The 27,962-nt window shown below is 52.7% G+C and overlaps 1 protein-coding gene across 1 annotated transcript in view; it reads right to left on the bottom strand.

The window, feature by feature from the left end:
- Positions 1-27,262, bottom strand: part of LOC133361049 (cytochrome c oxidase assembly protein COX16 homolog, mitochondrial) — a 44,732-nt gene extending 17,470 nt beyond the window's left edge. The window contains exon 1 of the mRNA XM_061579916.1: positions 27,125-27,262. Within this exon, the coding sequence (XP_061435900.1) occupies positions 27,125-27,181 (57 nt within the window). The 5' untranslated portion in view covers positions 27,182-27,262. The remainder of the gene's footprint in view (positions 1-27,124) is intronic.
- Between the last annotated feature and the right edge of the window lie 700 nt (positions 27,263-27,962).

Here is a 27,962-nt window from a genome sequence, read left to right as displayed (position 1 = left end):
TGTTTACAGCTGCACGCAAGCTTTAGCTCCGATGAGCTCATCATCACTTTACAGAAAATTGTGCGAATTCGTTCGCCGTCGGTGGCGCAGCGACGCGGTGTGCGAGCGCTAAATTGTCTCAGCTGCGCGGGCAGATGCAGCCGCGCGGAATGTGGATCAGAAAATCACTCGCCGCCAGGTGCGAGGCGGCAGCCGCCCAAACACAAACTCCGCAACGAACAGCGGCGGCACGACCCGCTCCGTGATAACCGCGAGAGAGGTACGCCGACGAGGCGGATGAACGAGAAAAAACGATGCAAATGAGTTGGTAAAAAAAAAAGACAATACGGAAATCGACTCAATTGGGACATCAAACATCGTCAACATTAATGCAATCTTTTCGAGGTGAATTGTTACATGCAAATATAATGAGGCAAGCCAATCAATGAACCCATGTTACTCGTTTTATACATAAAGCCAAGTAGCCGTTTCGGTGGGATCCTAAGTGCACTACAATCCCTCATGGCATCACTACGTTCATCTCACTCTGCGTCTCGATTCAGACGAGCTACACTTGTCCCGCTGTAGTTATAGACTGCTGTAGTTATAGACCGCTGTAGTTATAGCCGGCTGTAGTTACAGCCTGCTGTAGTTATAGTCTGCTGTAGTTATAGCCCGTCGTAGTTATAGCCGGCTGTAGTTATAGCCTGCTGTAGTTACAGCCTGCTGTAGTTATAGACCATCGTAGTTATAGCCTGCTGTAGTTATTGTCTGCTGTAGTTACAACCTGCTGTAGTTTTGGCTGCTGTAGTTAGAGCCATCTACGTAGTCGGTTAGAGCGACTTTTGTTACGGCCACACTTTTTGGCCCCTAGTGGGGGTCGTCGCAGCCACAGGTCGCCCTTCGTCCGTCCGCCGGTGTTTTTCCAAACGACGGCGACGCCGCTCTCGGGGTTAAACGCGCGGGGAAGGGAGGAGAGGAAGCAAGCGGGGGAGGTGTGCGGAGGAATGGGCCACGCGGAAGAATCGGCGAACAGCTTGAACGCAATCTCACGCAATTACCACATTAGCTTCCTCACGAAGGCAAACGCCACGGCCTCGCGGTGATCATTAACGGGCGAAGATTTTCCTCGTCTTTGTTTCAGCTTCCGCTCTGCGTGCGGTTTGTTGTTGTTGTTGCTTTTGTTCATTTATTTTCACAACCGCTCATTTACGTGCGCAAAACAGCGCACGGACCAACGGGGTTTGGACGCGACTCGTAACAATCTGTGGACGCGATGCGGAACAATCGGCTGGAACCCCCGCTTGTTAAAGTTTTAATTTCCCTCGCCGTCCGTGAAAAACAATCAGCCTCCGAGCATAATTATCTGTAATATCTAGGCGATATCCCTACGTTATGAAGCCGTTTACCCGTGGCATACCACGCGGGGAAGGGGATTCGAGAAAAACGGAGCGGGCACGGCTCAAGGTGAGCAGCTGGAACGAGGAGCACGAGTTGGAGAAGCAATAACTGGGCAAAGCTGTTGGTGATGATTTTCCATGAGTTTTTTTGGGGTTAGATCGCGAAAATATTAATGTGTCGTTGAACCCCCCGCCACCACCCGTCGCAGCCAATTAGTAAGGTAAAGTATGTCAATTATAAAGGAGTTCCATAAAGGCAAGCAAGGAGACACTTTGCAAATGTAGTTAAGTCTGCGGTTATGACGAAATGTTTTTTATTTTTTATTTTTTTGGGGCCACTAAAAAAATGACGTCAATGAGATTCATTGCTTTCACTCCCAGGGCCGCGTCACAGCCTCAAGTCCCACATGGCTCCCAACCTCCCGTGCCGCACTTCCACGTACAGGGTCCCAACCGTGAAGAAACCGAGCGACTTGCCTCCTGTGGACGGTGAAGTCAATGAGCACACGTACCGGACCCCCCTGTCAATCCACTGTCGGATCGGGGCCTCCACAAACACACACGTGCAGGCCCCTGAGGTAAATTTCACCGTACCACCACGTGCCGCTTTGGTAAAGGCGACGGGAGCATAAGGCCATGGCAGCATAGCGGCACGACACGTACAACCGCCGCCGTCGCTGCACCGCCGACCGCCGCTCCACGACGTTCGCAGGGCCCGCGCGCGTGCGCAGCAAGTGGCCGGCGACGAGATGTTAGTACGCTGCGGTGGCCGCCCATCCAAGGCGCTCCGGGCTCAGACCCCTTTGCTTAGCTTCCGAGGACGCGAGGAGAAAGCGGGTTCGTTTGGTCGTCGGGCGGTCACTGGCACGGAGCGCCGCGCAAATCCCGGCGGCTCATCGAGCATCACCGCCCCCCCCACCCCCCTCACCCCCCCCCCGGTTGGCTGACACGTGACACAACCCCAGCTGTTGTTGTCGTCGGGATTCGAAGGGCCCTTTTTGGAGGGAGGCTCTTGCACGGGCTAATGCGGTGTCACACTTGCAGGCACTCCCCCCCCCGCCCCCCCCCCGATGATGTGATGCGATGGGATACGACGTGACGGTGAAGAGGGTCCCTAAAAGGAAAAGGGTGCGGCCACGTGACTCTCAGCACGCAACCAACGGCAAAGAGCCGGTGATGTGTGTTGAACTTCTTTTGCACCGTACGTAGCCAACCGTGCTAATCGGAGGTTGGGGGGGGGGAGGGGGCAAAAGGGGTTAACATTTTTTTTGGTGGCGGTTCTCCGGAGCCCTTGGACAGAGCAAACAAACAGCAACAGCTGGCCAGCAAACAGCGTCCCAGAACTCATTTCCCCCGAAGAGCCTTGAAATTTCTCCTCGAACAAAAATAAAAACACGCGCGTGCGAGCGAGCGCTCGCAAGCGCCCGCGCTCGCTTCGGCGCGACGCTGAATGTTGCGGGAGAAAAAATAAATCCCAAAAGCCAAAAAAAATTGGGGGTGGGGGAGCATTACGTCGGCGATGACTCTATCATCCCCCCCCCCCCTACTCCCACGCTCGTCAGAGGGCAGTGCAGCGGCAAGACACCGCTGTTGCACTGCACGCAGCACCTATGTCCACGCTCTCTGCCTGAACCAGTCCGCACCGACCAGCGTGGCGACTGGTGAAACATCTTTCACCAAACCCCCGATGATCGGCATAGTATGGCACAGGCCATCGATTAGCAGCGGAGTGACAAAACCGGTCGCGCATCGCCGAAATGTTCGTGCCGGAGGAAAACCCACCGCTATGCATCCAGAGGAACCCCCATCGCGAAACGTACGGGAGGAGAAACAAAACCCAGAGGCCCCACACAGACGGTGCTCACGAACCCGCTTGCTGTACTGCCATCGGCTGGCAAAACCGGCCGGCAAGACCAGCTGGCAGGGCGGCCCAGCGGTTTTGAGGAGCAATCGCGAATCCTCCGACACTTGGCGGAAACGCGCGAGCGCCTCCGATTTAGCACGGTTGGCTACGTACGGTGTGAAAGAAGTTCAACGTACGCACGTTCAAGCGCGTACCGCAGGGCACGCAAGCCAATTTAGGACGGGAGCGAGCAAATGGAAGCGCGGTGGGTATATAGGTCAGCCTCGCTAGATAAAGCACAATGTAGGTTGCAGGCTACGATGGGCAAACACGATTAGCTGGAGGGGATCATTCATAATATAGGGGGGCGCGTGCGAGCGAGTGCGAGTACGAGCGGGTGTCAGAGCGAGCGTGAGTGTGAGAGCGAGTGTGAGAGCGAGCGAGTGTGAGTGTCAGAGCGAGTGAGAGAGCGAGTGTGAATGCGAGCGAGTGTCAGAGCGAGCGAGTGTGAGTGTCAGAGCGAGTGTCAGAGCGAGTGTCAGAGCGAGCGAGTGTGAGAGCGAGTGTCAGAGCGAGTGTGAGAGCGAGTGTCAGAGCGAGTGTGAGAGCGAGTGTCAGAGCGAGTGTGAGAGCGAGTGTGAATGCGAGCGAGTGCGAGTGTGAGCGAGTGTGAGTGCGAGCGAGTGCGAGCGAGTGTGAGTGTGAGAGTGAGTGTAAGAGCGAGTGTGAGTGCGAGCGAGTGTGAGTGAGCGAGTGTGAGAGGGCCTTAAAATTCAGACAGGCGACGGCGTTGTCGGCGGGTAGCCAAATAGTTCACGGGTTAACGAAGCCCAAGGCGAGCAGGTGATTAGCGCTGATTACTTTCCTTAATGACTTTCCAAAGCAAATCAAATTTTAATAAATCTAACGGCTCATGTTTATTCTGCACTAATTTGACGAGCGTGTAAATAATACTTCTTTTTTTTGATTCAACAAAACGTCGGGGGTTTCACACCCCCCTCCCCCCTCCCCACCTCCCCACCACCCTCCCCACCCCACACCCTTCCATCCCCCCACTCCTAATGGGTTCTTCGCTGTCCGGGGCTACGTCCACAGAGGGGAAATGGAGCTACGCAATCGGCTTCTATGTAGGCGTGTATGGTGAACTTCTTTCACACCATACTCAGACAACCGTGCTAATCGGAGGCGCGGGGGAAGGACAACAAACGAAACAGAAAGAACAGTTCTACAGAAATGAGTTTTTCAATCGAGATTTAAAAGTGCATAGCTCCAGTGGCTTCCTAATATCGGAAGGAAGAGCGTTCCAGACGGCCGCAGAAAGCGCTGCAGTGACCGTCTTTGTTCGATGGCCAGCCAAAAGCCGCCGCCGCCGCCGCTGCTGCTGCTATGAGGATGGCCAGCGATCACGTGACGGTTGAGGCTCCTCGTAGTACAGCATGCAAGGCGCCAGGTGGATTGTTGCAGCGCGGGATCGCGAGGGACGGCGGTGGCTTGGAAGAGGGCCTTCATCCAGCAGCGGACCGACCACGGCCGACGACGGCTGCGGCATCGGCAGCGGCGAGTGAAGGTAAGACGGAGATTCGCCGGCCACCGCGTGCGGCGAAGCGATCCGAGGCAGACGTCGGGGCGTCCGTGACAGGTGACGGATCACGCGGTCGACAAATCTGCACAGGAGGCGGCGGCGACGGCGGCGGCGGTGTCGGCACACAGAGGAGCCGTAGAAAAGGACAACACCGACCGCGGAACAAAGGCACCTCGGGGCCTACAGATCGCGCCTTGATGACGGACCAATTGAACTGCTTAAGAGAGCGTTTGATTGCCATGCATGCGGGAGGGAAGCGGAGAGCCAGGAGGAAACCCACCACGCATACGAGGGGATGGCTCTCAAATCTTGGTCCCCCGCTCACAAACCACGAACACAAGTGCAACTGCTCAAGTGTTTTGATATTTTATCGTTGCACTTTCGACGACCGTTTACCAACAGGCCAAAAATGCCGGCGCTAAACAGCAAAGTAAAAGGAAAGGATAACTAACAAGGCACTGGCAGGAACCACAATTAATTTTGATGAAAAAAAACATCGCGGAACAAAGGGCGGAGACGGGGGGGGGGGGGGGATGCGTGACGGAGAGATAGAGGGGGGCAGCCCGTCGCGCGAGCTGGACGGACCGGCGTTCGGTACGGGCAAATAAGTAATTACGGCGTTGGGGAAGCACCAACTCAACGGGCTCCCGGGCTCTCGCTCAAATCTGTTTTTTGTAGCCAAAGGGTAGGGGGGGAAATGGAGAGAGGGGGGGCACAGTCATCATTCCACGCAGGCCAGCGACCTCAGATTATCCCGCGTCTCAGCGAACCTAATCACACGCGACAGAGGCAAAATAGACTTCACCTTAAATTCTGCGGAAACGTTAAGTCAATATTTTAGCGCGCGACAGACGCCTGCACCACCCCCATGGCTGCCACCACCTCTAAAACTACCACCATCACCACCAGGGCAGCTACCACCTTCACCACTGCCACCTCATCTACAACCACCAACACCACCGCTGCCATCAGCAGCGCCACCAGCATCGCCGCTGCCACCAGCTTCACGACCACCACGACCACCAGGGACAGCCACCGAGCGACCGCCGCTGCCACCAGCAGCACCAATCAACACCACACCACGAGCGGCGTTACCACGGCAGCACCATGACCGCAAGCTGTGCAAAGAGGTCAACGCGTGATGGGGCCCCCCCTCCTACGCCCTGCACCCCGGTCGCCAAAACAGGAGGCCGGGATGAAATTACTATCGCTCTGGAGGCCTGCCCCGGGCACACACACCGCAGTGGAAGCCCACCACCCCCCCGCCCCCCCCCCCCCCCCCCGAGATCACACGTTTCAAAATCTGACCCCAAGTGTCTGACCTATTCATCCATCGCAAAGGTACAGCCCCTACCGCCCCCCACCACCGCCTCACGGTCTCCCCCACAAGGTGCACCGGCGCCTGTGAAGTTCAACAAATAACCATTAGAAATGTAATCTAGGCCAAGTTGCTGGTGCAGCCCTGCTGGTTTTTCTTGCTCAGGCAAATGATGGAACCGGAAGAAGGATCTCCACTCGAGGAACCCTCCTCTATCGGGTACTTGGCCTGCTCTTCCGCACTGGGCCAGACGTCTTGGAAGAGGTGGGAGTATCCACATATTACCCCACCCGCACGCGAGCCACTCATCGACCGACCGTGGGCGTACGCACGCTTATGTGCCGCTACTTGGACACAGTCGGGAGGGGATTTCGGAAAATCGCATCAATGCTTCAACCGCCGCACCAGGAGATCCGAGGTCGCCACACTTCACCGCACCGCACGCAACCTGCCGATTGGCTCACTGTGGTTGCACCCGCTGATACTGCCAGGTGGATTTAAGAAACCTGCACCGCCATCGTTTCATCAGCCACAGGTCCGGAGCACAAACCCATTCATTACACCAACCCCACTGTGCTCGATACTTATAAATATAAACGCACATATTAGGAGCACGACAGCCACCCCTTAAACATCCTTTCATTGAGATAAAATATCACGGTTATGCAATAATAACTCAAGAACGACGACACCAATCTCATAATGTATTTTTCTAAAATCAGGAGCACCGTCATCATGTAAACGTATTAAACGTGTATATAAGGGACGCAACTTATAAGCGTACGCGCGGTTCAAATGCAAAGTGCGCGCCGCCGAAAGCTGGTTATGTTACTGCGCAAAATCATTTATTATTTGGGTTTAGTTAAGGGAAACAGTGGTGCGGTTTCCTACGCGCGTGCGCACGCACCTTCGTCCCGGCCCAGACTTGGAGGATCCGTTGCGTTAGCTGGGACGCGAACTCAGGTCGGCGGATTTTAACGCGCAGACGACTGACCGCCGCACCGCTGATACCCCACCCACCCCCCTCCAAGCTTCATCAGAATTACCAAAGTGAATTCCCAAGGATTTGCAGTCAATCAAAATGTTGAGGAAACTGTAAGCTTCAATTAAGATGATACGTTAAAATAAAATTTAAAAACGTGCGGAAGGATATATTTTTACTCATTTGCACAGCCAGATTTGGGTGAGGAGGGGGTGGAGAGATGGCACAGCGATTGCCACACCGCGCCACACGAGCCTGGCGACGCCAAGCTGTCAATGCCCCGGCCAGCGGTCGAACAACCGGCGCGACCGGCCAACACGGCGTGGAAATATGCGGCCTTCGCCGGGCAGTGGGTCGGCGAAAGCAGTGTAAATAAAATATCAAGAAGGCTTCGTTCGTAGCAACTGCTCCGGTGTGACCCGTGACCCTGGAAGAGAGGCCTAGGGGCACCTCCCCGAGGACCAGACTGGACGCTGATTAATGAACAGGAATTGTTTTCCTTTAGAGGGCAGCACTCCTCATGGTGTTGCCACGGAAACCTCAAAAAAGCCCTCGACCCCCTCCCGCCACCTCTCTCCCTCCCAGCTTCCTTCCAGGCACTCGATCAAATTGTCTGTGGATTTCAGAGAAGAAGAGTTCACCGCACACAGGGCTTAATTTTCACCGAATCTTTCCAGGTCGGTTGACCCGCAAAAAAATGTCCGCACCCAGCAACACCACATCCAGTACATCTCCTCTCGCTACGACTGTGGCTAATAGCTGCGTGGCCCCGCACTCCGGCCTGCCAGCAAACCCAGAATGCAATTCTGAACCCAGCACAGCGCATCCAGTATGCCTCTCGTTACGGCTGTGGCTCAGAGCTAACCCCAGTCTACCAGCGGCATGGATAATAACCGGCGGGAAATAATGTAAGCACGGCCACCGCAGGATTTGGGCAAAACGCGACCGAGAAACTTTTTTTTGTGGAAGCAGCGTTACACAGATCGATCGTCACCCATCGTCATCATGGTCACCATCGGCCGTGGTCAATCCACTGCTGAATGAAGACCTCCCCAAATTGCAGCCATCCTTTTTCGTACCGCCGCTAAAAAAAATGAAAACCCGCGCTCGGATTCCCAGAGCGATGACATCACGATTTTTCCGTCCGGCGGATTATGTTTTTACAATCGCTCTCCGCGTCGCAATTAATTTGCGCGGGATGACCACACGCGCGCGCCATCTGCGCCGACTTTGCCAAGGCAAATCCATCTCTCGTGTAATCACGGGACAATGGCGGGGGCGGAGGGGTGGGGTAGAGGGGGGCATTCGTCGCCAGCATTGGGAACGAAGGGAACCGACTCTGGGGGTGTTGTGACGAGAGCCCCCTTTAGTTCTAGATTTGAAGCTTTCGTGACTGCAAGGATTCATACTCTTAGGTTTTTTCGGTAAAGTCACGTAGGTAAAAAATAATTGAAATAATAATAGAAGTAAAATAATAAATCACAACGTTTCGGTTCCACCTGATGACAGAGACTTGTGTTGCCTCCGAAACGCCGTGATTTATTATAATATTTAAATTATTTATTATTTATTTTATTTTTTACCTACGAAAAAACCTAAGAGTATCGCCCCCTTTAGCCGCCAACGCCACCGCGTACGCCACGTGCTCAACGCGAACCCTAACCCCTCCATCCCTGCAGTGTTCCAGCACTGGCCCCCTACTGGGGGGTCTCGGTCACCTCCTCATCACTCTGCCATCACAACTAGGACTGGTTACCGTTCACCCTTGAACATCACTCATTGATGGTTCCCACCCACGTTGAACGGACTGACCTTTTCGTCTCGTCCACACTGTGCAGGTCACTGCAACGCATTCACTCGCTCACCACATCTGCTTTCTCTGTCTGTTGCTTCCCTCGCACTTGCTCGACTCTGGAATTCCCTCCCATTGTCTTTTTTCCAAAGATCTGATTGTAACCTTTTGCTCGATTCAAGAGACGCGTCGCACACTTATCAATTTACAATTTTTATTTATGCCGTTTGATGCTGGCAGCTTTGGCGTTGAAGACCTTTGGGCCTGCGCCTAGCAACTTCGCAACCTCCCATGAGCACGGTTTGGCCACGTACGGTGTGAAAGACGCTCAACAGGCACGAAAGTACGTGCACGAGTGCAGACTTTTTGGGCATTTGTGTGTCGCAGCGGTAACACCTGTGCCTCACAGCAAAGGGGTCCATGGGTTCGAATCCCTGGGCTCGAGTGCCTTGCTGTGTGGGGGTTTGTAAGTTCTCCAAACTTTTTTGCAAGGGTCACCAACGTCTGGGTTCTCCGATTTCTGCCTATAGCTCAAACAAAAAAGTTAAGTACCATGAAACTGGTATTGGCCAAACATCCCAATGCTAACATTTTTTTTAATCCAAATGACTCTGTCGGGATTACACAAAGCGGCAACGTCACCCAACGGCTGCAAGGGCTTGGCAGTACCCTCCTGAAAAAGAGGCTTTTCCTGGGTAGCACGGTTGGCTACGTACGACGTGAAAGACGTTCAACATACACAGAATAATAAAATACGAATAGCATTGTATTGAGAACGCGCATGATTGTAGTGCATTGCGGAGTACGGCATTGTTGTTGTTTTGGATGAAAACATTTCCAGGCAACGTTTCACTTCTCCGTTGAGAATGTTGACGGCGCCTTCCGACCGCGTCGCGTTATTGTGCGGCGCGATGTCGCGCCGCGTACGTCATCAGGTTTTCTTCCGATTCCGTTACGATGACGTACGTGTCCGTCATCGAAAGAAGACCCGGAACAAGAACGGAAACAAAAGAACTTTATCGGTACCGAGGCTCCCACAAGGCCATGCGGGGAGGGGCGTGCGGCACAGCTTGGCGCAAGCTATCGTAGAGTGCGATCGTGTCGCTACGGTTCTCTGCGGTGAGTAACGGCGTCTTTAACAACGACGGCGCTACACCTCCATAAATAAAGTTAACGCCGAGATTCGGCGGCGAATGGGACCACCCGCGTCCGGCAAAACTTTCAGACGTCTCAGAACGGGAAAGGGTTAACATTGGCACGTACACGGCGCCTAAATCCAGCCCCCGCGACCCTCTGGGCGTCAAGCACTCAACGGATCCTAAGAATCCCACTTCTCTCGGCTCTCCTTCCCGTTCCCCAATTACGTTCCAACTGAGGTGTGTCCTGGGATGACTTGAGAACGCTCACATTAACACACGTGTGGGTGTGTGTGTGTGTTTTTTATGAAAACAAAACACTGTGGTGCAGTGGTGACTTGGTGGTTAACGCACTGCACCTCCCGTTCTGGAGCAATCTGTTACCCATAATTGAATTGTCTTGTATAGCCTTTCATATCTATATAAATATACGTTGTATCTTGCTTGCCCTGATTAATCTTGTTTTGTACGGAGTGTTGACATTTTTACAAGTACAACGCTTTGTGATCTTTCGATGAAAAGTGCTATATATACATTTCTGTACTCAAACATTCGTCAGTTGCACTGTGGCTTTAAAAGGATATATCTATACCAGACATATTTAACAGGTGACTTTTTTTTAGCAATCGCTCAGCCTCACAGAACATCATGTGCTATGAAACTAATCGATTTTTATTTTACCAGGTAAGGTCGAATGAGCTATATGGCTCATTTTCAGAAGCGACCTGGCCACAAACGATAACTCAACGAAGTGGCTCATCACGTGGAAAATTTATCGCAGCCAAATACCATAAACGCACGTCGATTGGAATTGTGATGGGGAAAACTAAAGAACCCGGAGAAAAATCCACGCGACCACGGGGAGAACATTTGAACTCCGAATATACAGGAGTCAGGGTTGGGATCAAACCCACGACCTCCTGTATACCAGGCGAGGGAGTTAACATCTCGCCACCGTGGAGTTCCTGCAGAAGGACCCTTGCCCAGAAACGTCACCTATTTTTTTTTCTTCTAAGGTCACAGTGTTATTGACAAATGTGTTTTATGCCATTGTGCAATATGACCAAATAATTTACGTAAACGAAAAGATGTTTTATCATTGACTCCCCACCACGGCAAATATAAGTGGCGAGCAAATTCTCTGGCGAGCTCCTGTTTAGCGAACCCGCTGTACTCAACGACTTCCACACGAGCAGCCTCCTTCTATAAGTTCATCTCACGTTTCATTCCGAGACGCATTGCGAGTTTCACCATCGCCGCATTAACCGCCCCCTTTTTTTCTTCTTTCGGGAATGGCCTAGATTCCTTTACTACGCTTTATAAGCCTCACAGTACAAATACAATATAGTAAAAAAAACTCCCATTAGCGCCGTAAATCCCAAAGTTGTGGGTGTCACGTCCGCGACCTGTCACCGCCAAAAACCGCCGCCAGCATTTGTTTTCCGCAATCAAGTGCGACACCGCGGGATAGATAGCGACGACGCTGTTATATTTTCAACGACACGTGCCATCCTCATCGCGCGTGCCGCCACGGCCGTGGAGATAACCCCGGCGTGGTCCCCGCATGCCACGCGGCGGACCCAGAAGACTCGGCGACGCTCCCAGCAAGCAGGAGACGCGCCACCAAGGACCGTGGCAGCGGACTCGTACGTATGCATGTGAAGTGTTGTTGAAGACGCGTGGACAACGGGGTAAGGCACACGTATTTATTTATACAAAGGGCTTACAGTACTAGAGGGATGTATCGGCCCCCTCACCCGTACAACTGGGAATTCACCCCTAGCTAGCCTTCCTAGCTGAGTCCTCCGCTAACGGGCTAGGGGAGGCTGTCTGGCCCGACACTGGTTAATCGGGCTACGGTACCCGGAATCCCAGAGGTCTGACTCTGGTTCCGGGACCACGCCACTGGCTCCAGCCTGCACTGCCCTTACAAGGGCGGCGTCCCAGGGGGAGTCCAGGGCCTATCTGGCTGGTCTTCTCTCTTCTCTTAACTACTCTAAGACTGAGCCCCGAGCTCTCTGGCTCAACCCTTTTTATACCCCGTTAGAGGATCGAAACCCCCCTCACGCCGTCCAGTACGGACGTCGTTGCGGGCACCACCCCGTGTGCTCACGGAGACCCCGCCCACTGTGTCTGTTTTCCATTAGCCCCTATGTAAACAGCCCTACACAAACAGACCCTCTGTAACAGCCCTACATCACCCCCCCCTGTACAGCTCGCAGCCGTCCCGGCTGCAACAACTTTCAATAAAGGTTATTCAACCCCTGGATCCCCGCGTGTGCCTTAAAAAAAACGTTTTGAACGCTAACTTGAAGGAACCAACAGTAACAACAACAACAACGACAATGACAACAACAAAACCCTCAACCCTGAAAGGGAACAATCCGACGCACCCCCCCCCGAATAAATACGGATACCGTAAGAACGAGCTATATACAATATGTAGCGAAGCCACAATGCACACCAATGGGCAGGGGACACCCCCCCCCCACACAACACACAATGAACACAACATATATATACAAATCTTGCGGTTCCTCAACAGTCTGCGCATTTTTGCGCGTGTCCTTGCGGTATCACAACAGTTTGCGCATTTTTGCGCGTGTCCTTGCGGCGGGCCCCTCACACGGGGGAACCCCGGTTGGCGGACCGTCAGGTGGCAATCGTCCGTCCGGGAGCGGGGTCTCCTCTGATGCCTCGTGACTGTTGGTATCCCCAGAAGGGGTGGTCGGGCGTGAGCCCGTCAGTCTCGATGCACCTGGAGGTGGCACGGCCGGCAAGGCATTAGGTGAGCGCGGTGGGGACGGACCTAGTGAGTCGGTCGACCCCCCACACGTCTGGCCACGCATGTGTGAAGTGGGTTTGTGTGCCGCGACGAAAGGTTTCAACCGAGAGGGGTGCACGAACCATCGCCGCTTCCCCCAACGAATGCGCACGCACTGTGGTCGCAGGACCTCGACCACTTCCACAGGCCCCCGCCACGGTCGCGCCAGCTTTGGGGAGGTAGCCAGGGGTACTTGGGGACAGTGCAACCATGCCCTGTCCCCCGGTTTCCACTGTATGACATGCGCTCGACCCAACCTGAGGCGCTCGTTCGCCTTTTGACGGAGGTCCGAGTTTAACCTCGCAGCATCCCGTGCCTCTGTTAACTTAGCCAAATTAAATTTGACGTGGTCAGCCAATTTTGTTTTACCTTGCTGGTCGGGGATCTGCAGCTGGGCGCGAACAGGCGGGTCGGGTTCGCGACCGTACATAAGGTAAAAGGGGGAAAACCCCGTAGCCGCATGGGGTGCCATCCGATATGCCGCCAAGACCCCCTGAATATGCAGGTCCCAATCAGTCTGGGAATCTGAGACCTGCTGTGCCATCATTGACGAAATGGTGCGATGCAGGCGCTCGACCATTCCGTCAGTCTGTGGGTGATACGGGGAGGTCCGAATTTTCTTTGTGCCTAAGAGGTCACAGACTTGTTTAAGTAATTTGCTGGAAAAATTTTTACCCTGGTCGGTCAGCAGCCGTTCCGGGGCACCTTTGTCCAGGACGTATCCCTGAACAAAGGCGTCCACGATGGCTGCTGCCGACTGGTTGGCAAGGGGCCAGGCCATGGGCCAGCGCGTAAAATACTCGACACCTGTCAGCAAATACTTATTGCCCCTGGGGGTGGCGGGAAATGGGCCCAAGATGTCCAGTGCGACCAGCTCATTTATCCTGGACACCTTGATGGATTGTAACGGCGGGTTAGACTCCCGCGCCGGCGGTTTCCGCTGCGCACATCGCGGGCATGAACTCAGAAGATCCCCCACATCCTTTGTCATACCAGGCCAAAAAAAATCTAGCTGTATTAGTGCGAGGGTCTTTAGAGTCCCCAGATGTAACAGGCGCTCATGCGCGGCCCACACCACTTTGCCTCGCAACTCCGAAGGGACGACCAGCCGATGTCGCTGTGATTTTGCGTCCCAGTGCATGAGCAGACCCTGCACCATTTCCCATGCACCCGAATCACCTTTCACCCGGCCAGCACCCCCGACGCGACGACGCCACCCGAGGAGGGAGGTGTCCTCCATTTGGAGGCGCCCCCACTCAGTGACGGGCAACCCCAACAGGGAATCCCTTCCCTGTTGTTCGATAGAATTATCAGCCAGTGGCTCGTCACCGTCGGTGGCTGCCAGGACCGGGACCGATGCGTCCCCTGAAGGTCTGCAACGTCCCGACCCCAGGAGGCATGCACATTCCGAGGCGGTTGGCATGCGTGACAGAGCGTCCGCGTTGGTATGGCGAACGCCCTTACGGTAAGTGGTCTCAAAATCAAAATCCTGGAGAACCTCCAACCATCGAGACAACTGTCCCGATGGTTGTTGAACTCGCAGGGCATACTGTAGTGCCGCATGATCTGTGCGGACGGTGAAATGCCGACCGTACAGATATGGGCGGTATTGTTGGATGAAAAAAACAATTGCCAACAGCTCTCTACGGGTAACACAATATCTCTGCTCCGCAGGAGACAACACCCGACTACCGTATGCGACCACCCGTTCAACGCCATCAACCACCTGGGAAAGCACACCCCCAATACCCGTGTTGCTCGCATCGGTGTCGAGCAAAAAGGGTTTCGAAAAATCAGGGTAGATCAAGGGAGGGGCTTTCACCAGGGCGTCCCGAAGGGAGCGGAACGCAGCCTCCTCCTCTTGACCCCAGTGGAAACGAACCCCTTTAGATGTTAGAGCGTGCAGGGGTTTTGCAATTGTTGCAAAATCAGCAACAAACCGTCGATAATACGACGCGAACCCAATAAAACTCCTGACCTCTCCCACTGTAGTGGGAGTCGGCCAGGAGCTGACACACTGCGTTTTGGCGGGATCGGTAGCAATACCCGAGCGTCCCACGATGTGCCCCAAATAACGCACCGAATCACGCAACAAATGGCATTTTTGGGGCTTAAATTTCAAATTAGCAGCCCGCATCTTTAGGAAAACTGCCCGCAACCTCTGGAGATGGTCATCAAAAGTTTTACTAAAGACGATAACGTCATCCAAATAAATGAGGCACGACTCCCATTGCAGTCCAGCCAAAACCAATTCCATCAAACGCTGGAAAGTTGCCGGCGCTGAGTGCAAGCCCATCGGCAACCTGTTGAATTGAAACAAGCCGTGCGGTGTACGAAAAGCAGTTTTAGGCTTAGACTCATCATCCAGAGGAAGCTGCCAGAATCCCGAAAGTAAATCGAGTGTGGAAAAGAATCGCGCTCCCGCCAAAGCGTCAAGCGATTCATCCATCCGAGGGAGCGGGTATGCGTCGGCAACCGAAATTTTATTAAGACGCCGGAAGTCAACGCAAAACCGCAACGAACCGTCCTGCTTTTTAACCAGGACGATCGGCGCTCCCCAAGGGCTGGTGGAAGGAGAAATGATGTCCGCGGCTAACATGTCATCAACAGCCGATTTGACATGTTCCTTTTCGGCGGGACTCAACCGAAACGGATTTTGGCGAATTGGCGCGCTGTCACCCGTGTCAATATGGTGACGCAGCAAGTGAGTGCAGCCCAAATCATATTTATCTCGACTAAAAACGTCGGAAAATTCTCGCAATAGCGTTTTAAGTTGTTGACGCTCTGAATCGGACAGGTCCGTCGATCCCGCACAAAGCGCCTCGAGCCACCCTTCATCGCTGTCCGAACGTGGTCGCGACGCAGGGACAGTGTTGACGGAATTTACGGCGGGCTCCTCACACGGCACCGGCGTTGCGTGAGCAAGCACGGTCCCCTGTGGGAGCACCACCGTCTGCGAGCCCACGTTTAGGACCGCGATGAAGGGTTCACTATCCCCTCTCACTATGGTCTGGGCCGGTAGTAAATCAGGTCCACTAACCCCGGCCCTAGACGGTCCCAACAGTACCCCTTGCGCCCCGGCACCCTTAACGAGGGGCCGCCGAAGCTTCAAGGGCACCAACATTTGCGTTCCCGGAGGAACGCGTACCGTTCTCTCCACGAACGCCGGCACCATCGCGAACGCCGTCCGAGTCACAACTGGTGATGGCAGGAACGCCATGCGTCTGCCCGATGGAAGCTCTATGCATCCCTGGTCGATCAAAATTACAATCGGCATTTTGGCCAGGAAGTCCGTCCCCAGCAGGCACGGAACCGCCAGCGAGGACGAAACAAAAATCGGCCCAGACAATTTAATTTCCCCAATACAAATTTGGGCACGAATTTGTCCGATGATGCCAAGTGAGCCCCCGTTAGCCGCATAGAATGGTACGTTAACAGGCATCAAAGGACGGCTCCGGACAGGGAGAATATTGTAAATTAATTCCGAAATAATAGTCGCCGATGCCCCCGTATCGACCAGGATGCGCACTTCCACCCCGTCGATATATCCTACAACGGCCGACGACCCCGACGATGCGGCAACCACACGATCGGCCAGCACGGACCACTGGCCGGGTTCGATATGGGTACCCGGAGTGGTGCGTGATGGTGCGATGGTGCGTGATACCGGCCCCCCTCTCGTCGCGGTGTTTGAGTGCGTGACGGGTGTGTGTGTGGGCCAAACGTGTGGGGTGCCGCGACTCGCCGGTTTTTGACGGTGGAGCTTGGGATGAGGCCCGTCGTCCCGGTGAGGTGTCGTCCCGCGCTGACGAGGAGAGCGGCACCCCGAGGCGACGTGGCCCCGGACGCCGCAGTTGTAACACCGCGGGAGCGATGTCGGAGGTGACGAGTGGTCGGAACGGCCTGACCCGTCCTGGCCCGGCCGTGCACTCGTCGCCTGTTGCCGTCGGTGGTCGACGGCGTAGAGTTCCTCCGTCGGAAGGGTGGCTGCAGCCACCGCACGCCCCGCCGATGCCCTGCTGGCTTTGCGTCGAAGCGACAGGAGGTTTGCGTGGAGGAGCCGCGCCGCCTGGAGCGATGTCATTTCCGCGTCCTCCTGTGCGACGACAGCGATGTCTAGATCGTCGGCCAGGAGGAGTATCTTCTCCGTTACCATAGCGTCGATGCCGTCGTCATCCATCCGGGGGAAGGCCGACTTGGCCATCGCCAGGAGGCTCGTTCGGTACGCTAGGGGCGACTCCTTCTCTCCCCGCTTGCGGTCGTAGAACTCTTGTCTGCATTCCGCCGACGGTCCGTAGACCCCTCCCAGCAGCTGCAGCGCCATCGGTAACGTGGAGCGCCTTTCCTTGGGTGCCGATGTTAGGGCGGCAAGCGCGTCGCCGTCCAGGAGCGCCGGCAGGGCGCTGAGAGCTTCTTCGTCCGTCCATTTAGCCATCTCCTGGTGGGCGAGGAAGCGTCTTTGAAAGCCGCTCCAGTCGCCCTCTGCGCCCACGAATTCTTTAAGCGGGGGCAGCCTTTGGTGTAGCGCAGCGGCTGCCGTGGAGTCCCGTGGACTGCTGCCTCCCCGACTCGGCTGCGTCTCGGCGCGAATGGCAGATGGCATCGCCTGTCGCAGCTTTGATGACGCGCCCTCCTCCGTCGTTGATGCAGCAGCCCCAGCGCGGCCGATGTCGGACCCCAGGTTGAGGTTGGCCACGCCCCTAGCGGTCGCTGCGTCGATGGCGGGAATTTCAAAATTTAAATCTTCAGAAATGGCGGGAAGACGCTCCCCACGCCGGTTCCTCTCGCCCCGCGGTGGACCACCAGCCGCCAGCCGTGTGATGTCCCCCAGCGCAGCGGCAGCGGCGTAGAGCAGTTCCGCCAGCCTCTCATGAGCCAGCCTCAGGTCGTCTCCCCGCTGCTCCTCTTCATGGCGATGCTCCGGTAAGCCCGCATCCGGCCCCGGCTGCACGTCGTCTAGTAGAGCCATCTCGGGCTCGGCAATTTCGGCGGCGTCCTCCGCCCGCTGTTCCCTGGCTCGAGCTGTTTGGCGCGTGTCCATGTTCTTGGTACTTCTGACGCCAGATGAAGTGTTGTTGAAGACGCGTGGACAACGGGGTAAGGCACACGTATTTATTTATACAAAGGGCTTACAGTACTAGAGGGATGTATCGGCCCCCTCACCCGTACAACTGGGAATTCACCCCTAGCTAGCCTTCCTAGCTGAGTCCTCCGCTAACGGGCTAGGGGAGGCTGTCTGGCCCGACACTGGTTAATCGGGCTACGGTACCCGGAATCCCAGAGGTCTGACTCTGGTTCCGGGACCACGCCACTGGCTCCAGCCTGCACTGCCCTTACAAGGGCGGCGTCCCAGGGGGAGTCCAGGGCCTATCTGGCTGGTCTTCTCTCTTCTCTTAACTACTCTAAGACTGAGCCCCGAGCTCTCTGGCTCAACCCTTTTTATACCCCGTTAGAGGATCGAAACCCCCCTCACGCCGTCCAGTACGGACGTCGTTGCGGGCACCACCCCGTGTGCTCACGGAGACCCCGCCCACTGTGTCTGTTTTCCATTAGCCCCTATGTAAACAGCCCTACACAAACAGACCCTCTGTAACAGCCCTACACATGTACGTTGAACTTTTTTCGCACCGTACGTATTTGACCATGCTAATTTTAGGTGCGGGCGAAGGACAAACTAAAGACAAAAAAGCAGTTTTAAAGAAATTATATTTTTCAATCTAGATGATTTAAAAGTACAGTAAAACCTTGGATTGCGAGCATAATTCGTTCCGGAAACGTATTTGTAATCCAACGCACTCGTATATCAGTTGTGATCACGTGATGCTCGGCAGACAAAGCGTATCCACGTACTACTCGTATTGCAAGACCTCGCTCGTTTATCAAATTAATATTTAAAAATTTTGCTCGTCTTGCAAAACACTCGCAGACCAAGTTACTCGCAATCCAAGGTTTTACTGTACATAGCTCTAGTTGTTTCCCAAGATCGGAAGGAAGAGCATTCCAGACGACCGCAGAAGTGCATCCGAAAGCGCGCGATGCGGTGACCACCATCTTTGTTCAATGGCTTATCCAAAAGCCGCTGCGAGGATGACCGGAGTTCACACGATGGTTTATGTTCCTTGACGAGATGAGCGAGGTATTGTGGTTAATTTGTGGCACCAAGTGCGACCTTTAAACAGTGCCGATTATCACAAAGCTTCGTTGGCGTACGAGTGAGCCGCGCGCTGTTGTACTGTGCTGCCAAGTATCCGCTCCCGATGAGATTTCGGGTCAAACCGCGTCTTGTTTCGCGTCCAACGTTCCCGCTCCGAGTGCCGGGAGCTTCTGGGCTTCTACGGCTTGCTGGAGAAGCTGCCAGCGCGTGGATCGAAACGTCGGACAGCAGGCTGAACAACACGCGGCACAAGCCGACAGCACATCAACGATCGATGCAAATCGATTTGACAATTGATCCTCATGGCGGTACCTCGGGGTACCAAATAATACAAAATGGTCGATGCAATTGAATATTTTATTTCTGGGACAATATTTTTTTTCCAGGGGTGTACTTCACTCCGCGACTGGGGTACCAATCAATCCGAAATCGGTGCCACACTCCACGATGTCGAAACGCCAATCATCAGCATAAAAAGATCCATTGTCGAAAAATTCTACTTTGAACAGTGCATCGTGTACAGCTCGTCGAGATGAGTCGATTGCCGCATAACGGACATTATACGAGAGCCGGGGTACAATGGTACCCCAGGGTACCGCCACAAGGTTCAATCAAAATCGATTCTTACGCGCAAAGTACACGCATCGAATTGCGTGTGCACGGATCATGCATTGCATGCATAATGATCATCAGGATCGATTATTTATGATGAATAGAAGGTCAAACACCCCCATGTCCTCCGACTTGAAGTGGGAAGGCCTTCAGCCAACAGTGCTTTGAAATAAAGAGCTCTACACGGCTCAAGTTAAGTTCGGCTAAATGACTGAGAAAATTTTTGCAGGTAAAAACAATACAAAAGGTGGCAAAGGTGCAGCCCTGCAATTTCTTCCTCATGCCACTGTTAGAGGAAGGGCCACCACGAGAGAGAAGTCCAGAGGACCTCTAAAAGGTATTTTGTCCTGGTCTTCCACGCTGCCCAGACGTCTCGGACGAGGTGGGAGTGCCCACACCTTAGCCCATCACACGATAACCTGCCCACCGACTGTCAAACTACGTGAATGAGATGGCCAAAATGAGACGCAAAAAATGTAAACGATTCCGAATCCATTCGCAAAGCCAAAATATCTGACACACACGCCTCATTACGAAGATTGTCCATGCGAACGGATTCCCCCTAGGTGGTAACGAAGCATTGTACGCGCCAACAAAGAATCAGAAAGGGTGGCTCAGCCTGAACTAATTTCGCTCCGCTGCTATGGCAATTTTTAAATCCTGAATGTTTTGTCAAATTCCCAACAGCATCACAATCATTTAATAAAGCACACCCTTCTTAAACAGATAATTCCGTTCCGAGCGGTTTGCCTAGTAAAGGCTTTCCACTCCGCCTCACAGTTAGACAGCTGTAACATAATTACGGTTCCGTAAAATACAAAAAAAACGCAGTTTAATGAATTCACCTACACGAGCCCAACTATGAGCTTTTTAAATTATATTTGGACGTACGACACTGGAAGGCAAACACGGACCACTTCAGCGGCCGGCACGGGCAGCCGGTGATTGTGCCACGGAGGATTAATTGTATGTTCTTAGGTTTTTTCGGTAAAGTCACGTAGGTAAAAAATAAAAAAATAAAATTAATAAAAATAAAATAAAAATCACGACGTTTCGGATGCAACACAAGCTTCCGTCTTCAGGTGTAACCGTCACAGCACGATAGCTGTATCAAGTAAGAGAAATTCCAAGAAAACAGTCCTTGTATATATCCAAGGACTGTTTTTATTGTGCTGTGACGGTTCCACCTGAAGACGGAAGCTTGTGTTGCCTCCGAAACGTCGTGATTTTTATTTTACTTTTATTAATTTAAATTTTTTACCTACGTGACTTTACCGAAACAACCTAAGAATATGAATCCTTGCAGTCACGAAAGCTTCAAATCTAGGATTAATTGTATTTTCTTATTTAGCGGTCGTGTTCTGTGGACGACGATGGCTGGCATCGCCGCCGCATGTCAATGTCGTCTGTTCGTTCGAGACAAAAAAACAAAAGCAAGAGTGAGATGGTAATCACCTTCCGCCACCCGCTGCTGTTCAAATACATATTACGAGAAGCTTAGCTGAAGGAATGAGGCGAAGGAAATAAAATTTAAAAAATTCCTGCCACTAAGCTCACACAATTTAATTCAGTTTGAGAGCAGCGCTACGCGTCTCGGCGTTGACTCCGTTTGCCTGGGTACTAGGAGGAACGATTAACTAATTTGTCATTTAACATCCATTCTTATGCTCACGATACCCCTTGCCTACCTCTCTGCACTCTCGTCTAACTCTAATCCCCTCCTCGCACTCTCCCACCCCTGATATTCGAAGCTCCGCGTGGAGCGAAACGTCGGAAATCATGGTTGTCCCACCTGATGACGGAAGCTTGTGTTGCCTCCGAAACGTCGTGATTTAATTTAGTTATTTGTATTCTTTATTCTTTTTTTCACCTGTGTGACTTTACCGAAAGAACCAAGGTGTACGAGTCGGAAATTGCGCCCAGCGAAAGGCAAGCGGTAAAACTGGGGAGTGCCGTGCAGCAGCCCAGCCAGGAAATACGCTTCGCTGTAAAAGCCAAAAACCGACCAAAAACTCCTAAATCGAAAGCGTCAGCCCAGGGGAACAAAGTTGGATTTTTTTACGAAGTTTTTTTTTCACCGTGCGCCATAGCCACATCGAATTAAAAACATACGTCAAATTAGTCAATGTACACGGAGAACCTTACCTCCACGACGCAGCCTCACAATTTAAGGCACATCCGAAGGGGATGCTCACAAATAATTCAATGAATACTCCATATGCAGCGAAGCCTCGTCGCACAAAAACACACGCGCTCTCGCCGACTGTAATCTTGATTCTTAAGCCGCCACACGAAAACCGAATTGGTTTTTAAATCAACAAAAGCTTCACCGCATTCAAACCACAAGAGCACCGCAAAACGCAATTGCGTTCGGAGCCGAATACCGCTCGCATAATCTTGTTAGCGCATAGCAAGTATCTGTTGCAAGTGGCATTTTTTTTCCCTGCGGGTTTTTTTTATTACGTAACATACATCACCCCCCCAGGGCACTTTAAACGATTGCCAAGTCCAAACTGCCAGCGTGTGCCCGTGCAGAAGCAATGAACAGCCAGCGCCAGGACGAGGCCTGGAAACGCGAGGTCATCGCCAGCCGTGGCAGGAGAAGCCGTCGTCACCAAAGTGGCCGTGCTTGCCGAAGCAAAGCGACGATGCCGAAATTTAAAATGGTGAAAAAGTGGAAGATTTTTTTTTTTCACCCCGAATTTTATTCCGATTGTGCTCGAGGCATGAACGCATGATGCCAAGAATCTGTTCGGAAAAATCTCATGCTGCAGAGCAAGCCGGCGTTGTTCGAGATCGGAGCGCGAAAGCGGATATCAGTGTCACCTCCCAGACACCGTGGATATTTGTGAAACTACTGGACATCTGTGAAAAAGAGCTTCATCGCTCATTGTATTTCTCCAGCATAAATATATTCTAATTTTGATATCAGTGGCCCCTCCCAGATACCTTCAAGTGACTTCTGGTCTCTACAGTCGGCAGAAATACTTTCCCTATTCGTTTGCGACTGAGTAATGTTTGTGATGTGATAGCCAAACCAATATTTTTTTTTGTGAGAGCTAAAATTTTGCCAAATGGTAAAAACGAAACTTAATAGGTTTTTTTTTTACTTTAGTGACAAGTCTGAGACCATCAGCTCACTACGGGAACACACACTTAAGAACCTGGTTGATTCAGCTGCCCGGATTAGAACCCAGGACTCAACAATGTTGGGTCACAGGTTCCTACACGATCCTATTGTGTTTAAATGATCTTACCTCGAAGGAATGTCCCCTCTCATTATTTAAAACTAAAATAAACTTACATCACACTTCAAATTTACAGAACAAACCCAATGTACTTAACTATAAGATGATGTTTTTTTTATTGATTTTGCCTTGACGTGAAGTCTATGAATTCAATATATTCTGAGCATTAAAAAAAAATTCTGAAAATGGAGTTTGGAAAATAAAATATTTCCAAATGAGTAAAGCTTCGGAGATGTCCAGGTGGTCCAGAGGTGAGAGACAGATGAGGACCACCGACATCCTTGGCTAAAAATTTTGGTTTTTCGCTGCCCGATAGTGAGCATCAGTATTCTTAGGTTTTTTCGGTAAAGTCACGTAGGTAAAACATTAAAATTAATAAAAATAAAATAAAATAAAAATCACGACGTTTCGGAGGCAACACAAGCTTCCGTCTTCAGGTGGAACCGTCACAGCCCGACAGCTGTATCAAGTAAATGAGAGATTACCACTCCGTATATATAATGGTTGAGGGGGGGGAAGGGGCAGGAATGGCCCACTATTTATTATGGTAAGGTGTGGTTTGAGACTATGAATAGACTGCATAACAAAAGACTGAGCCTTTATTAGGGAGAGGTTCGGTTTGTGACTACGCCTACGTGACTTTACCGAAAAAACCTAAGAATATGAATCCTTGCAGTCACGAAAGCTTCAAATCTAGAATTGAGCAGCAGTAGTGTAGCAGTTCGAGCACTGCACCATGAACCCAGCCAACCGGGTTTCATTCCTGCTCAAGGCCAACACCAGTGACGATAATATGAACCGGTCCTGTGCCTCCTCTAGGTCGACTCAGCCTTAAATGAGTACCTGGTGTGGTTGTATACTTTGCCACTGGGGAAACAAAGGTGGCCAGGTGTGGTGCTGGCCACCCCATCCCCTAGTGTGCTGCGTTGTGCCGGCCTTCATAGGTGCTCGCTCACAGCACTTTCTCCTACAGTCTATTGAGGCTATACGGGGGATCTTTGTCTTTTGAGAGGGGTTAAACCTGGTTCTCAATTGTAGCAAGTTGATAGTCTGAGCGCAATCACCTCAAAAAACGAAATGTGACATTCGTTTTTTCAACTCATTTGGCTAAATTCCAGTTGAGAACTGAACACATCGATTTTTCGAGCTAGAAGATGAACATCTCTGAAGTTACTAAATGTGAGAGTGCAGTTCCCCTCGTGTGCATGAAGTCACTTGACGGTTTCTCGGAAGTAGATCTGCGATATCTCCTTCCACGAGCCGTTCCGCAAACAACCCTCGCGAGAATTCCGAATGCACACTTTGCGCTTGTGGGCAAACCGATCGCAAAATTGTGAAAAATACAAAAAATCTAATAGTAAAATCTGAGTATTCGGCAAAAACGCGACATGAAATTTGTTGCCATAGTATATTTTAAGATTGCTGCCCACGTGTAAGCCTTATTATGTTAAGTATGTTGCTGTCAGCGAGTGACACCGCATTAAATAATGTTGCCATCCACACTGGTGCACGTGGCCAAGTGATTGATGAGGGTGGTCGCTACTCTTTAGCAGAAGGTCACAGGACGCCCTTGAGAGGAGTTTCATTATCATCAACATCACCACCAACCAAGCTGTCTCAACACACAGACACGACATTACATCCCTGAGTGAAAGCGACAGAGAGCCACGTAAAGTCTGCCGCACAGATAAACGCAGACGTACTAACAAAAAAAAACTCGTTTTCATTTGACCAGATAGGAAATTCCTAGCAGACAAAAACTCTCAACGCGTGCTTCTCAATGTGGATCAGTAAACAAATCCACGCGACCACGGGGAGAACACGCAAACTCCAAATAAACAGCAGCAGGCGTCAGGGTCGGGATTGAACCCACGACCTCTGGCATACCAGGCGAGGTGGTGAACATCTCCTAGCCATCGTGATGATGAGAGAGAGAGACACGCAAACTCCAAATATACAGCAGCAGGCGTCAGGGTCGGGATTGAACCCACGACCTCTGGCATACCAGGCGAGGTGGTGAACATCTCCTAGCCACCGTGATGATGAGAGAGAGAGACACGCAAACTCCAAATATACAGCAGCAGGCGTCAGGGTCGGGATTGAACCCACGACCTCCTGCATACCAGGCGAGGTGGTGAACATCTCCTAGCCACTGTGATGATGAAAGAGAGAGAGACGCAAACTCCAAACATACAGCAGTAGGCGTCAGGGTCCGGATTGACCCCACGACCTCCTGTAGACCAGGCGAGGTGGTTAACATCTCCTATCCACTGTGATGATGAGAGAGAGACGCAAACTCCAAATATACAGCAGCAGGCGTCAGGGTCGGGATTGACCCCACGACCTCCTGTAGACCAGGCGAGGTGGTTAACATCTCCTATCCACTGTGATGATGAGAGAGAGACGCAAACTCCAAATATACAGCAGCAGGCGTCAGGGTCGGGATTAAACCCACGACCTCCTGCATACCAGGTGAGGTGGTGAACATCTCCTAGCCACCGTGATGATGAGAGAGAGAGACGCAAACTCCAAATATACAGCAGCAGGCGTCAGGGTCGGGATTGACCCCACGACCTCCTGCATACCAGGCGAGGCGGTGAACATCTCCTAGCCACTGTGATGATGATGAGAGAGACGCAAACTCCAAATATAGAGCAGCAGGCGTCAGGGTCGGGATTGACCCCACGACCTCCTGTATACCAGGCGAGGTGGTTAACATCTCCTATCCACTGTGATGATGAGAGAGAGACACAAACTCCAAATATACAACAGCAGGCGTCAGGGTCGGGATTGACCCCACGACCTCCTGTAGACCAGGCGAGGTGGTTAACATCTCCTATCCACTGTGATGATGAGAGAGAGACACAAACTCCAAATATACAGCAGCAGGCGTCAGGGTCGGGATTGACCCCACGACCTCCTGTAGACCAGGCGAGGTGGTGAACATATCCTCGCCACCGTGATGCCAGTTCTGACAGGGCCACAATCGATAAACATCACGAGGACAGACGTGCAGATTACAAAGATCCCCCGTATAACCTTCACCGACTGTTGGGGCAAGAACAGAAGATTAGTGATAGCAACACAGAGACGGACAAGAAACAGGCGCACGGCATGAAACAAGAAGAGACACGGACACGTGTACAGAGACATTTATACACACTGATAAAGCGGTGTGTGTGTGGAACCATGGACACACAAGACGTGAACATCGTGTACATCAAATCCTGAACGTCCCAATCCCATCACCGCCAAGATTCGCACCCACGCGATTCCCACTTCTTCTTACAGGGAACTGCCAACGACTTGTTCCTTTGGGAAGTCTCATTTCTTGGGGAGCTTCAACAAAGCAAAACAAACTCGCCACTAAGTTCAGGTGACATCACGGCGGTGGCGCTTGTGCCAGGCTAGGTGTACTTTGAGCTCCATAGCCGTAACAGACTGCTGGGGCAAGTCCTGTGAGCGAGCACTTTTGAAACACCGGCACGGCACACGAAGGGGTTGGGTGGGTGGCCAACACCACACCCGGCCGCCTTTGTCTCCCCAGTGGCGATGTTTGCACCACCGCACCCCAAGAGACCCAGCACCGGTTCAGATAATCGTCACTGGTGTTCAAGTTCAAGTTCATGTATTAGGTATAGCCCTGTGAGCCATTCAGCTCTTGAATCGGGTGCAACCGCAACAAACACAAAACAAAAACATGAACAAAAAACATCTTAAAGTGAATATGTGACTAAGTGCAAACAGAAAATTCAAGAAAAGACAGCAAAATATTGCAGAAAAAACACCGTAAACCAACGCTGTGTGCAAAAATCTCAGTGGGATGCAAGTCAAACAACAACAACAACAACCACAAGACAGCTTAGATTAAGGTTCGTGTGCACGGCGTGCTGACCGCTACACTACAGCTCCCCAGATACAAATACGCGGCCACACACACGCCTAGTAGATTGTAAATTAACATTCCGGTTCAGATAATCGTCAATGAACCTCCCCCAGAAATCGAACTCGGGTCGCCGGGTTCGTAGCGCAGCGCGCTAACCGATGCACACGCTATCACTTCAACACACACACACACACGCTCACTCACTCTCCTCCACTCGTTATACACGTGTTGTGACACACGGACATCTCAAGGGCGGCGTGAGTGCTACTAACACTGCTGCTGCTGCACAGGCTCTCCGTCACGAAACGTCGGACAGGCGTTGCGCCTGGACGCCTCTCTCTCTCTGTGTCTCTCTCTCTCGCTCTCACCAGCATGGGGACCCCGTATTTGAACGTCTTGTTCCTCTGTAGCGATGCCCACGCCATCGCTGCCTCTTGTTGTAAGAGACGACATGAATCGATTGCACTATCGATACGCGCGCTCTCGATACCCGATTGTCGCTTGAAGGATAATCGTGTTTTTATATCTATATACAGATATCACTGGCGATCGGTGTGAAGTGTGGGTCAAGAGTCACTGCTTTAGCCACTGTGCCGACTTTGCGTTGAATTTTCATCGATATAAAACACACACACACACACAGATACTAATCGATTGGTGACTTGACGCGAGAGCTGGAATTGTTGACCGCGACTCTGGATCGCTCCAAGGCAACACGCGATCCCCACCACGCTGCACGCCACCCACGTGCGATGCGTTTCCGTTCCTCGTTTCCGCTTCCGCCTTCGTCTCGTACACGCCCCCTCTCCCCCCCCTCGCCCCCCTCCCTTCTCCCTGCCCCCCCCCCCTCTCCCTGCCCCCCCTCTCCCTGCTCCCCCCCCTCCCCCCCCTCTCCCTGCCCCCCCCTTCTCCCTGCTCCCCCCCCTTTCCCTGCTCCCCCTCTCCCAGCCCCCTCCTCTCCCTGCCCCCTCTCCCTGCCCCCCCTCCCCCTGCCCCCCCCCCTCTCCCTGCCCCCCCCCTCCCCCTGCCCCCCCTCTCCCTGCCCCCCCCTCTCCCTGCCCCCTCTCCCCCCCCCTCTCCCTGCTCCCCCCCCTCCCTGCTCCCCCTCTCCTTGCCCCCCCCCTCCCCCTGCCCCCCCCTCTCCCTGCCCCCCCTCTCCCTGCTCCCCCTCTCCCCCCCCTCTCCCTCTCACCGCCCCCCCCCCTT

This window comes from Lethenteron reissneri, chromosome 8 (genome assembly GCF_015708825.2).
Source record: "Lethenteron reissneri isolate LAM-NWPU_2019-01 chromosome 8, ASM1570882v1, whole genome shotgun sequence".
NCBI classification, from domain to species: Eukaryota; Metazoa; Chordata; class Hyperoartia; order Petromyzontiformes; family Petromyzontidae; genus Lethenteron; species Lethenteron reissneri.
Note: the sequence above shows the minus strand (reverse complement) of the source record. Positions and strands in the feature narration are given on the sequence as shown.